The sequence below is a fragment of the Eumetopias jubatus genome, unplaced genomic scaffold (assembly GCF_037043125.1).
Source record: "Eumetopias jubatus isolate StellerSeaLion01/CBP00866 unplaced genomic scaffold, mEumJub1_p1.0 scaffold_7, whole genome shotgun sequence".
Taxonomy (NCBI): domain Eukaryota; kingdom Metazoa; phylum Chordata; class Mammalia; order Carnivora; family Otariidae; genus Eumetopias; species Eumetopias jubatus.
Window position 1 is genome coordinate 135,139,102 of NW_028274813.1, and position 14,208 is coordinate 135,153,309.

At 39.6% G+C, this 14,208-nt stretch overlaps 1 protein-coding gene and 1 long non-coding RNA gene across 3 annotated transcripts in view; one reads left to right on the forward strand and one right to left on the reverse strand.

Moving 5' to 3' along the window:
- Window positions 1-14,208, reverse strand: part of TTC23 (tetratricopeptide repeat domain 23) — a 74,637-nt gene that overhangs the window by 36,997 nt on the left and 23,432 nt on the right. For both annotated transcript variants that reach the window (XM_028122843.2, XM_088024961.1), the window contains exon 5: window positions 9,062-9,239. In XM_028122843.2, the coding sequence (XP_027978644.1) occupies window positions 9,062-9,239 (178 nt within the window). The remainder of the gene's footprint in view (window positions 1-9,061; window positions 9,240-14,208) is intronic.
- LOC114223842 (uncharacterized) overlaps window positions 1-14,208 on the forward strand; it is a 32,732-nt gene that overhangs the window by 3,456 nt on the left and 15,068 nt on the right. The gene's annotated exons all lie outside the window — the stretch shown is intronic.

Below are 14,208 nucleotides of genomic sequence, written 5' to 3' on the forward strand. Positions count from 1 at the left end.
GGAACATTTGTGGACCTAAGCTGGGTCTCTTTACCCTGGGGACATGAACACTCATGGGGAAGGCAAGAAAAGTCTCCAACTCAGTAACTGCCAGGATCTCTTTGTACAGCTGAGGGCTAGCACTGGACAGGACAGTGGCAAGGCGGAAACTCACACTGATTCAGCACCTACTTTTGTCAGGCGTAGTGCTATGTGAATTATATACACCAGCTCGCTTAGTCGCGGAAGGAGTGGTTAAGAGTGATGTCAACAGCCCAACTGATAGACGGGAAAATGAAGCATCCAGGAGATCAAGCAACTAACTGAAGGTCATATAGAGGGGTCCGTGGTAGGACAGGGATTCAAACCAAGGCCTGTGATTCCCAGTTGCATCCTTTTCTAGTCTAACATCTGGTTTTCAAGAGAGTCGAATTTACAGAATGATGATTTTCTAATCAACGTAATGAAGTATTATTTGAGAGTCAGAGAAATAGTTGCTAGGTAGTAGGTTTGGCCCAGAAGTTGAATGGGCTGGCCAGGGGGAGACCGGGCTGCCAATATGTGGATCCCGAAGCAGCTTCTGAGAACTAACCGCAGAGGGACGACACCACAGTAGGGAGTTAGGCAGTGGGTGACGGATGGAGATGATAAATGTGCCTTCCACCACGTGTCTGTGTGTCTGTTTTGATTCAAGTTAGTGCCTCAATTCCACTGAAGCTCAAGTCCCCTTGTCACTGTGAGGTGTGAGCTTGCTGTGTTTCTTCTAGAACTGACCAGCCGTGTAGTTACATGGCTTTCCCTCCTGGCTTCGCCGGAGCTGGCCATCCCCACCCTTCAGCTTTGGGCTGATGGCCTTGTCCAGGACAGGGTCATGCTGCAGCTTGAGGTTGACACTTCCTTTTCTCTCCAATCTCTGGCCAGGAGGGAAGCCTCTCATGGCTACCCACACCGCAGGGGCCTGGGGCAGCTGGGAGAGCCTTGGCAAAGAGAAAGATGTTGCTGGAGCTCCCCGGGGGTGGGGGTGGGGGTGGGGAGTAGATGAAAGGGAAGTCACTGGGTGCAGAGGGCAATGAAAAATAGTTCCGAGGGCCCCAGAGGAAGCCAGTTTCTTTTAATAGAGAGAGTCCTCTGTGGCAGCTCTCCAGTTGTCAATTATAGCTCCTCCAAAGGGCTGGGGGAGAAAAGGTCCTGCTCTCCGTAAGGGTTCACACCAAAATAGATATGTTGGGAACTTAGATTTTCATCCTCTCTTGGTGATAAGTGTGTGTTTTCTTAAAATGTAGTGGGATTTTTTTAGATTTATAGGAGTAATACCACTATATAATTTTGAAAGATCCTAAGTGGTAAGTTAAAACGCCCTCTCCCTTCTGTCTATAAGGCTCACCCTCTTCTCCCGATTTGCAGTCTGATGCCTTATAGCTATCACTATCAAGTTTCCCGTGTGTCCTCTTAGAAACACTGACATGTTCATACAAACGCACAGATGCACAGACGCGCATGCGTGATCGTAACCTGACTCTGCCCTGCCCTCCTCCCCCAGCTTTATCTGCCACCATCCCCCTGGGCTCTGCCACAGGGGCCCCGCTCCCCTCTCCTCAATCTTTGGGGTGTCCCAGGTCACTCTGCTGGGAGCTCTCACAGCACTCGGTACCTCTCCCCATGTGCATGTCACAGTTGCCTTTCACATTCATCTGGGTGACTATTCAGCTAAGACCTATGTCACTCCCTAGTCTGCTCCTCGAGGGCGGGACCCTCCATCATAGTCCCAGTGCGGGCCACTGTGCCTTGGCACGTTGCCGGGTCTGACCAGTTGTTGACTGAGTAAACATTCTGGTCTACATCTGGCTTTTTAAAAATAATAATGCACTCCAGGCATCTTTCAAGTGAGAACATACACATCCATCTCATTCTTTTCAGTGCTCCTATGGTGTTCCACCACATGGGTATATCATCATTTCATAACCAGTCCCCTATTAATGGATTTTAAGAGTATGTCTAATTTCTAAAGGCTTGCTTTTGCCAGTGACACAGTTTCACTGCTTATACATCTTCGCACATGTGTACACATCTATCTGTTGTATAAGTTTCTAGATGTGAATTGGCTGGTCCAAGGGTCAGTGCATTATAAAATTAGAAAGAGAATATCAACTGTTTTCTCCCAAAGTGGTGCCAATCCCCACTCCTTCCAGCAGTGCACAGGGATGCCGGCTTTCTTGTACCCTTGTCACCATGGGCATCCTCAAACTCTTTTATTTTGCTCACAGCAGGTGAAAATGGCCTTTCTTCAATTAAAGTGCCTTTCTTAAATAGCAAATGACATTGACGATTATTTTTGTATGGTTATTGGCTATTTGTAGTTCTTCTGTAAACTGACCGTTCCTGCCTTTTGTCTATATTTCTACTGAGTTGTCTTTTTCTAGATTTTTTAAAAAGATTTATTTATTTATTTTAGAGAGAGAGAGCATGAGCAGGAAGGGCAGAGGGTGAAGGAGAGAGAATCTCAAGCAGACTCCCCGCTGAGTGCAGAGCCCAACACAGGCTCCATCTCAGGACCCCGAGATCATGACCTGAGCTGAAACCAGGAGTTGGATGCTTAACCAACTGAGCCATCCAGGCACCCCTCACCTAGCTTTTATAAGAGCATTATTATTTTATAATAATAAAGAGCATTATTATTTTATAAAAAAATAGTTACTTAAAAAGAAACAGTATAGCACCTGGATTTATGTCATTCTTAGAAAATTTTTATAATGCACAGAATCATAATTGCATTCTGCACCTTTTCTAATTTTAAACAAGAAAAGGCTAGTATTTTCAGAGCTTTGGGAAATTATAAATAGCATATTACAGCAAATACACAGCGATGAACCAGAACCAATCAGAGGCGTTGCCATTTGCCGTGTGGTCTGAAGCTGGCAGAAGCCCAGTGTGAGCACCTGTCAGCCGTCCCCTGGGCCTGGCCAAGGCTGATAACCTGCCCAGAGGAACCTGAAGCCACATTTTCTGACCTCCAAGTTTATGGTAGAATGACTGATAAATTAGTTCGCAATACTCCGTGAATCCAACTGCCCCCAAATCTGGGAACTACTGAGAGGCAGAGCTGCCTTGAAAACTGAAAAGAAAGATAGACAATTCAACTGTCAGAGATGTCAAAAAGCAGCCAAAGCTCGTGGGGCGTTAATTTATCCCCCCTGAACACATACATCCATGAACATCCTCACAGAAATGAGATCCTGCGGGTTTTCTTTTGGATGGGCAAACACGGGTCTCTTGCCCAAATCTGCCATGAATAGTTTAAACAATCACGCCTGCAGGCTGTCTCGCAGATCCCTGATGCAGGGGGACCAATGGGGCCCAGAGCAGTCCGGTCACCAGCCCCTGGGACCACCGCTTTCCCCAGGTGGTGGGCTCATGGGGCTTGGTAGTTTTCTCCACTTGAATGGCTTAGTTCCTAAAATACTTTAGGAACTTGTCAACATTCTACAGAAAATAAAAGGTCTTTTCTCTCTGGGCGTTTCTCTCACTCCAAAGGAATGAAGAGTGGAAAAACTAGAGGGGGAAATAACAAAACCCCTTTTCTTTGTGGGTACTTACTAAATGGCTTTTAGGCAAGGGCTCCCATGCGGAACTGCAGCGACACTGTATCTTTCTATATCTAGGTAAGTCTCTGACAGAAAAGAGGGGCCTTGATAAATGTTTAATAATTACTGTTAATAAATAAAAGGAGCTTATACTGACAACATGCCTAATGGTTCATAAAGCACTTTCCATTTTGAACCTTGGAGCAGTTCTGAAATAGATAGGGCCTTTTGTAGGACTGTTCTTTTTTTGTTTTGTTTTTTGCTTTTTGGAGAGGTTAAATGACTTGTATAATCAAACTGCAGACAAAGAGAAGAATCTGGACTCCCACTCAGATTTTCTGACTTCACACCCAATGCTATTTCAACTTCACAAAGCTATCTCTTTAATAATGATTGGTAACCGTTTATTTAAACACTCTCCAATCTTTATTAAACTCAAGAATAAACAACAATAAAAGTCACCGATTAAACTTTACAAGTATTATAGAAATGAGTGAATTACTCTATAACTCTAACACAGAGAAATCCTTATAAAAGATTCAAAATCCAAACGTAGTGAAAGGAAATGTTGAAAATGTGAAAGCTTTTGCATGGCAAAAAAGCATTATGAATCTACAAAAAAAGATATTAGAGCTAATGAATGAGTTCAGCAGGGTTGCAGCATGCAACCATTTGTATTTCTACACACTAAAAATGAACAGTAGGGAGAAGAAATTAAGAGGAAAAAAAAAAAACCACTTTTGTTTCTAAGAGCATCAAAAGAAAAAAATACCTGGGAATAAATCTCCCAAAAGGAGTATAAAACTTATACTACAAAACATAGTTGAAAGAAACTAGGGAAGAACTAAATAAATAAAGGTATCTTATTTTCATGTATTGAAAGCCTTAATATTGTGATGATATCAATACTTTCCAGTTGAAATAGAGACTCATTGTTTTTTTCCCAGAAATTGATTAGCTTAACCTAAAATTCATATAAAAATGTAAGGAAGCCAGAATAGCCAAAACAATCTTAAAAAAGACTAAAGAAGTTGGAGATGTCATACTTACGGATTTCAAAACTTACCATAAAACTTGTACATTAATGTTCATAGTAGCATTATTTATAATATCCATAAACTTACCACAAAACAACATTGATTGAGAGTGTGGTGCTGGCATAAGGATAGGCATATGGATCAATGAAATAGAATCAAAAGTCCAAAAGTAAACCCTTACATTTATGGTCAATTGGTTTTGACACAGGTCCCAAGGTAATTCAGTGGTGGAAAGATAGTCCTTTTAATAAATTATTCTGGAACAACTGAATATTCACATGCAAAAGAATGAAGTTGGAGCCCTACATTATATCCTATAAAAAATTAACTCAAAATGGATCCAAGACTTAAATGTAAAAACGGAAACTATAAAACTCTTAGAGGGAAACAGATACAAGCCTTCATGAACTTGGATTAAGCGATGGTTTCTTAGACATGAGGCTGAAAGCACAAGCAACAAAAGAAAAAAAGGATAAATTTGACTTCAATTAAAAAAAAAAAAAACTTTTGTGCTTCAGAGGATGCGATCAAGAAAGTGAGAAGACAACCCACGGGATGGGAGAAAATATTTACACATCATGTATCTGATAAGGGTCTAGTATCTAATATCCTATATGAAGGACTCTTGTAAGTCAACAATAAAAAGACAACCCTATTTAAAAAATGGGCAAAGGATTTGGATAGACATTTCTCCAAAGATGGACACATGGTCACATGCATATACACAGAGGCAGAACATCATGAGTCAATAGAGAAATTCAAATCAAAAGCATAGTGGAATACCACTCCACATTCACTAGGATGGTTGAAATAAAAAGGACAGATACTAATGCGTATTGGTGAGGTTGTGAAAAAGGTAGAACTCTAAGGCATTGCTGATGGGAATATCAGATGCCCGATGCCGGACTTCTCCGCCTCCTTCACTCCCCCAACTCCTAAACCCACTGTTTCTACTCTCTATGCATCTCTCAAGTCTTTCCACGTTCTTTATCCCCATGACAACACCTGAGTCCAAGTGTCATCATCCCCTACCTGGTCTGCTGCGGCCGTCTCCTGATACCTCCCTGATTACTTCTCTGTCATCCAGTCCATTCTCCATACTGCGGAGCGACCCTTCTAGACTGATAATCTCATGATGTCGGTCTCCTTGCTTGAAAACCCTTAACTCCCCTCAGGATGAAGCTCAAATTCCTTAGCATGACTTTCAAAACCCTACTTGAATGATAGCGAACTACCACCTTCACCATCCCCACTGCCCAGGCAGAGGGAACTTGGTTCGGTTCCCTGAAGTCAAGCTACATCTCACTTTCAGACTTTTGCACATGCTCTTCCCTCTGCCTGGGCTGGTCTTCCTCACCTCTTAGTACTTTGTGAAATAGGTATCTATAATTAACAACTCAGGAAACAACAGATGTTGCTGAGGATGTGGAGAAAGGGGAACCCTCTTAACACTGTTGGTGGTGTTGGAAACTGGTGCAGCTACTCTGGAAAACACTATGGGGTTTCCTCAAAGTTAAAAATAGGGCTACCCTATGACCCAGCAATTGCACTACTAGGTATTTATCCAAAGGATACAAAAATAGTGATTCAAAGGGGTACCTGCACCTCGATGTTTACAGCAGCAATGTCCACAATAGCCAAACCATGGAAAGAGCCAAGATGTCCATCGACAGATGAATGGATAAAGAAGATGTAGGGTATTTGTACAATGGAATATTACTCAGCCACCAAAAAGCATGAAATCTTGCCATTTGCAACGATATGGATGGAACTAGAGGGTATTAGGCTAAGTGAAATAAGTCATTCAGAGAAAGACAAATACCATATGATTTCACTGATATGTGGAATTTAAGAAACAAAACAGATGAACATAGAGGAAGGGAAGAAAAAATAAAATAAGAGAAAAACAGAAAGGAAGACAAACCATAAGAGACTCTGAACTCTAGGAAACAAACTGAGGATTGATGGAGGGGAGGTGGCTGGGGGGATGGGGTAACTGGGTGATGGGGATTAAGGAGGACATGTGATGTAATGAGTACTGGGTGTTACATGCAACTGATGAATCACTAAATTCTACCCCAGAAACTAATAATATACTGTGTGTTAAAAATTGAATTTAAATTACAAAATTAAAAAAAACAGGTACCTATGTTTATGACCTTTGCTTCCTCACATCTCACTCACCACACAATCTGGTTTCTGCCTCTTCACTGCCCCAGTGTTTCCCTTGACCAAGTCATCAAGGAAAGAAAAAGAAAAAGGAAAGGAAAGAGGGGAATTTTTAAAATTCTGTGTAGCACTATGTATCAGGCACTGTGCTAAGCACTTTATGAATACTCATTCATTTATTCTCCCAACAGCTCTGTGTCCTTCATAACAGCAAAAGGTATCAAAAGACACAGAAGATACCACTTTCACTTTTACTCATGTTTTTCTGCCAAATTCTTCTCTGCTTTCTTTGCCAGGTTACCCTTCTTGACTTGACCAATGAACACTGAAGTTACTTAAGGCTCTGTCATGTCCTTTTCTCTTCTGACTCAATAAACCCCCCTGGTGATCTCATCCTCTCCCAAGGCGACCACTGCGTATAAGTAGATGACTTCCTGACCTTTTTCTGAGCTCTAGTCCTGATTATCTAACTGACATTTCCACCTGTATGGGCATCTCAGACCTGCCATTGAAACCTGAGCTCACCAGCTCTCCATCACCCGTCAACACCTGCTCCCCAACCACCACTGTACCTGGCACAAACATTCATGCAGTTGTTCAGACCAGAAACCCAGGAGTCATCACTGATTCTTCCCCATTCCCTCTTTTCCCCACATCCAATCTATCTCCATACCTCATCAATTCTACCCACCTGCTTTGCTTCATCCCTACTATCATCATCCTTGTCCAAGGCATCATCACCTTTAGCCTTTGCTATTTCAGTAGTCTCCTAACTGGTCTCCCTACTTCCACTGTTGGCACATTTTTCCTGGTCCATTCTCTTACAAAGCAGCTAGAAAAATCTTTCTAAAAACAACTGGGTTTGAATCTGGGCTATGCCATTTATTGGCATCAATCGTACTCCTAGGCATATCACTCAACCTCTCTAATTCTTGACTTCCTTATCTATAAACTGGACATAATACTATGTCACAGGGTGATAGTAATTAAGAGAGATAATCCAGATAGAGTGACAGAATGGGACATTCTAAAAACTATGCATGGGCGTATACACGGTCCGACAATTTTAAAAAGAAAGAGCAATCCAGGGGCGCCTGGGTGGCTCAGTCGTTAAGCGTCTCCTTCGGCTCAGGTCATGGTCCCAAGGTCCTAGGATCAAGCCCCGCATTGGGCTCCCTGCTCGGTGGGAAGCCTGCTTCTCCCTCTCCCGCTCCCCCTTCTTGTGTTCCCTCTCTCGCTATGTCTCTGTCAAATAAATAAATAAAATCTTTAAAAAAAAAAAAAAGAAAGAAAGAGCAATCCAGAACTCTTAGTCCCATGTCATTTCATCTCATTTGAAATAACAAGAATGAGTTCAATCTATATTTTACAGTTTTAACAGGGAAAAATTCAGACAAAACAATTTAAAATGTGCTCTTAGCAAATGCTGCAATACAAAACATCAAACTCACCGTGAGGGTTAATTTTATGTGTCATCTTGGCAAGGCCATGGTGCCCGGTTTTTAGGTCAAACACTAGTTTAGATGTTTCTGTGAATGTATTTTGTAGATGTGATTAACATTTACAATCAGACTTGGAGTAAAGGAGACTGCCCTCAGTAATGTGGGTGGGCCTTAGCCAATCAGTTGAAGGCCAAAAGAGCAAAAAGCCGAGGTTTCCTGGAGAAGAAGGAATTCTGTCTCCAGACTATAATACAGAGATCCTGCCTGAGTTTTCAGCTGGCCTGCCTACCCTATGGATTTCAGACTTGTGCGCCGCCATAGCTGTGTCAGCCAATTCCCTAAAATCAATCCCTCTCTCTCTTTCTCTCTATATATCCTATTGCTTCTGTCTCTCTGGAGAACCTTGACTGACACACTCACAGAGGACTCCTATGATGATAAAGTAGATCAGCAGCTAACAAATGACAACTCTAAGTGGCTTCAAGTGAAGATTTTAGAATATAGTAGAAAAGAAACCTAATCAGTTTGATAACATAAGCTCTAAATGGATAAACGTGAAAAGATAAAGAACTTCAGAAAATAAAACTTGAATCATGCCACTAACATGAGAAAAGCTGTCTTCAGGGAGTCTCGGGCTATCTGAGGACATGCACCTGGTAACAGAGGACCCCTATCCCATACTCATCCACTCGGACATCTATAGGAAGATGTTTATTGAACATCTACTCCCGGCCAAGTGTTCTTATCCAGAGCAAATAACAAAACCAGGCATTCTCAGAGCTGCTATTCCACTTGTATCTATGAAAAGCACTGGGTCCAGAAGAGCTTTGGGGGCCAGCATATTGCAGCTTACCTGTAGAAAATGGTTGATAGATGCGTCATGAAGTCCCAGGGCTTGCTCAACACCTGCTAATTCCCTCAATATTGGTACACACTCAAGACTTTTTTCACCTCTACTGATCTCAATATATTCTAAAGCCTCTTGGTAGTGGGGCAGAGCTTCTTTTGGTTTCTTCTGACTTTGATATATCCTAAAAAAAAAAAAATATCAAAGAGATTATTTCTTAAATAATTAGAAAACATATAGGTGGGAAAATATATAGGTCTGGTGGTTAGGATTTGGCTCTCTGACCCCTGTTGTCCAGGTTCACTTCCTAGCCAGCTAGGTTTTTGTTTCCTCCAAAGAGGCAGCAGGGCATGATGATCAAGTGGATAGACTTTAGAATAATGAGGAAGTTTTGAATCCTGGCTCCACTAGCTACCAGATGTGTGAATTTCCAGTTGCTTCACAGCTTTCTCATCTCTAAATTAAGAATAATAACAGTGCCTACTTTATTGGGTTACAATGAAGATTAAATTAGTTAATACTCATAAAAACACCTAGAACAGTCTCTGACACATAGTAAGTGCTATGTAGGTATTGGTTTAAAGAACATAAAATACTTTAACAAACAATAATAGCAACCACACAGGATGCCGAGATGCTGATAACTGATCTGTTGAGAAATTATAGAAATTTCCCAGTATTGGTGAGGGTATAAAGCACTCTCATGAACTGTTAGAATATAATTTGAGCATAAACTTTTCTATATCAAGATTATACATATATAAGTACACACATATTTCTGCTAGTGGCACTTTATTAGTTTATCATAAAGAGATACTCTGGCAGGACAAGAAGATATGTACAAGAATGTTTACCTAAGCACTCTTTGTAATAGTGGAAAAGTACAAAGCACTTAAAATACACAAATAGGAGATCATCAAGCAGATTACAGTAAGTACATCTATACTGTGGAATGCCACATAGCCCTTAAAGTTAATGTTGATCCAGATTTACCAACATAGAAGTATAAAAGGCAGAATACAAAAATGCTTTGTATAGTATCTCATGCTGGTGAAAATGTTACATTTAATCTATATATACACATATGCATCAAGAGCTATCTAAATGAACAGTAAAATGTGAGCAAGAGTTATCTTTAAGGGGTTGGCTGTGATTTTATTTTCCATTTATGCTTTCTAAATTTCCCATTTTTTTTCTATAAAATGATATTACTTTGACATTAGAAAAATGTTAATTTAAAAATTGTAAGTTAAGGTGGCGGGGCAAAGGTTCTTGTCGCTTTTCAGGATAAAATGCTGTCACATTAAAAAATATATCGCTTTATTTTATTCAGAAAACATAACAGCAGACATTTAAAAACAATCTTCTCTAAAATATTTGTTAAGAAATAGAAACATTTTCTTGCATGGAAAAACTTTATACATAAAATTCATCATGAAAGGTTACCAACCCTTTCTATTGTTACCCTTTACTCTAGAATCTTTACTACAAAAAGGTCTTATAATTCCCATCTGCACATCAGTAAACAGAGACATAATGTGAGAAAGTAACTAGGAAACCACAAAAAAAGAGGTCTCATTTGCAACTCAGTCATTGGAATTTTTTCACAACCATTTTTGTTCTCTAATAAATTTCAAAGGAATTGATTGATAGAAGTAAAGATGTTCTTCAGATCTGTGGTTCAGATGGCCACAGTGAAATAAAATCCTGACTGGACAGCTTATGAACTGGGATACCTTCTCCAATCGGAAAGAGGTTTAAAACATGGGCAGCAGTCAGCGATATGTTCCTAGACCAAATAGGGTCCAGGTTGCAGCTTGCAGCAACTCTTCATCTTAGAAAGGAAGAGATAAATAGGTGACTGAGTAATACCGGACTTGCTTTCTGATTCTTACCAAGCTTTGGATGTTGTGAGTAATAATTAGCTTTGTAAGTATCATATTTTATTTTTGAAGAGAAAATCCACTAGCATCTTGAGGTGATAGAAAGAGGCTTTGAAACATATGGCTGATAACAAATCACTCAGGCAAAAATTAGTTCCTGGTAGACAAATGTTTCAGAACAATTGAAAACAGGAGTCAGCAAACCATGGCCTGTATACCAAATATGCTCACTGTCTATTTTTGTAAATAAAGTTTTATTAGCACACAGCCATGCCCACTTGTTTACGAATTGTCTCTGGCTGCTTTTGCACCAATGGCAGAGTTGTGTAGTTGCAAGACACCTACAAAGTCTGAAATATTTACTGTCTGGGCCTTTACAGAAGAAGTTTACTAACCTCTGGTCTAGAATCTAGAGAAAGCTACATACTTTCAAAATGACTTCAGATTTTTTTCTGTCTAATTTAGCCTAGAGAACTCCAACAATGCCACAAATATTTGAGCAAAGGAAAAAAAATCATCTTCCTTTCTCGGGTACATAAATGATGAAGCCTGTGCCAAGGAAATAACAGGTCTTTTGTTTGCAAGGCCGCTGTAAAAATCATAGAAGGGTAATAAAGCAAATACAAATGTCAAGATGACTTCATTTGAGGAACAGCTTTAAAAGAAAGAAAGCAATATTCAAAGCTTAGTGATCAAGCTTATAAATGAAAAAAAGTAAACAATAACAAGACATAAGTTAATTCATATAATAACAATCGTTCCTTTCCTGAGATAGAGCATGAAAGAAAAGCATTTGAGAGTTTGTAATGGTGGAAAACAGGGACAACTTGTAGCCATTTACCTACTCTTAGCCAAAAGCATGGCATATTGCTCCAGGTTGACACACTTTTTCAGGTATCAGAAAGTCATCCTTCAGATACCTGACCCTTGGAGACAATTTTATAAAAAGAAGAACCCAGGATGAGAGGCAGGACCATCAGTTACAAGTACTGCAGCAGGAGTAGAAAACCCAAACTGTAGGTTTTTTTGTTTTTAGGAGAGAGAGAGAGAGTGCAAGCCACAGAGGGAGACACAGAGAGAAAATTCTAGCAGGCTGCATGCCCAGTGTGGAGGCTGATGCAGGGCTCGATCTCATGAGTCGGATGTTCAACCAACTGAGCTACCCAGATGCCCCCCCAAACTGTAGTTGGAGCATCCTTACAGACAAGACTGTACAACCTTGGGCAAAAGCATAATGTCTCTGACCCTTGGTGTCCAATACAGTTGATGTAGAACCAAGGAAGATGTCTGAAATGATTTGCAAACTGAGGCAAGTCATACAGATTGGTATTAAGTGCCTATACGTCATCATACCTTTTACCCCTTCCCCTCCCAACCACTGGTCTACATGGAACTGAGTGCTACAGCTTCAGGTTGGGTTCTTCTTTTGAAATGGGCTCCACTGTGGTTTCACACTCACCATATAAGATTTTGGAAAGTCCAAATGATAAGCATAATCAGTCAAACTCATGTGCCAGCTGAGCTTTTAAAGAATTTGAGAATAATTTATTATAGGAATAATACATATTCATCATTAAAAGAAAAGATACAGAAATTTATATATATGTATATATAATTGCAATAACCAAAGATGAGTACTGCACACCTTGATATATATGCTTTCAGATGATTTTCTATGAATATTTTTTTAAATGGATCATAATGTTTGAGAACCTGCTTCTTTCACTTAATCATATAACAAAATGTGGCAATGAATGCTATCACATCACTTTTAGTGGCTGAGTGGTGTCACGTCAGATTTAATTGACCACTCATCTTCAAAAATAGTATTAGTTAGGAAGTTTAAAAAATGTTTTGTGGAAAATTTTTACCAATCATATTTCTGATGAGGGACTTACATCCAGAATATATAAACAACTCTTGCAACATAATAAAAAGACAACGCAATTTAAATATGAATAAAGTTTCTACGTAGTCATTTTTCCATAGAAGATATACAAATGGTCAATAAGCACATAAGAAGATGTTCATCATCATTAATCATCAAGGAGATGCACATCGAAACTACAGTGAGGTACTACTTCATACCCACTAGGACAGTGGCTGTAATAATGATAAAGAAAGATAGTAACAAGTGTTGGCAAGGATGTGGGAAAACTGGAACCTTATGTACTGCTGGTGGGAATATAAAATGGTGCAGCTACTTTGGAAAATAGGAGCAGTTCCTCAAAAGTTTAAACATAGAATTACAGTATGACCCATTAATTCCACTCCTATATATATGTCCCCCCAAATGAAGACATGTATCCACATAAAAACTTGTACACAATGTTCATAACAGTACTATTCATAAGAGTCAAAAAGCCCAAACAACCCAAACCTCCCCGAAGGAATGTTCATTCTGAGCAATGAGTAAATAAAATCTGGTATATCCATACAATGGAATATTGCTCAATCATCAAAAGGAAGTACTGATACATGTTAAAGTATGGATGAACCTTGAAAAAAGTACGCCAAAGGAAAAAGGGCAGTTACAAATAACCTAATCTTATACCTAAAGGAGCTACAAAAAGAACAACAAATAAAACTTAAAACCAGCAGAAGGACGGAAACAAGATGAGAGCAGAAATAAATGATGCAGAAACTAAAAAAACAACAGAACAAATCAATGAGACCAGGACCTGGTTCTTTGAAAAAAATCAATAAAATTGATAAACCTCTAGCCAGACTTACCAAGAAAAAAAGAGAAAGGACTTGAATAAATAAAATTACAATTGAGCGAGAAGAAATAACAACCAACACCACAGAAATACAAACAATTATAAGAGAATATTATGGAAAACTATATGCCAAGAAACTGGACAACCTAGAAGAAATGGATAAATTCCTAGAAACATATAAACTACTGAAACTGAAATAGGAAGAAATAGAAAACTTGAACAGACCCATAACCAGGAATGAAACTGAATCGGTAATCAAAAAACTCCCAACAAACAGAAGTCCAGGACCAGATGGCTTCACAGGAGAATTCTACCAAACATTTAAAGAACAGTTAATACCTATTCTTCTCAAACTATTCCAAAAGTTAGGAAAACTTCCAAATTCATTCTCTGAGGCCAGCATTGCCCTGATACCAAAACCAGACAGAAGACTCCACTAAAAAAGAGAACTAGAGGCCAATATCCCTGATGAACACAGATGCAAAAATCCTCAACAAAATACTAGCAAACCAAATCCAACAACACATTAAAAAATCATTCACCACAATCA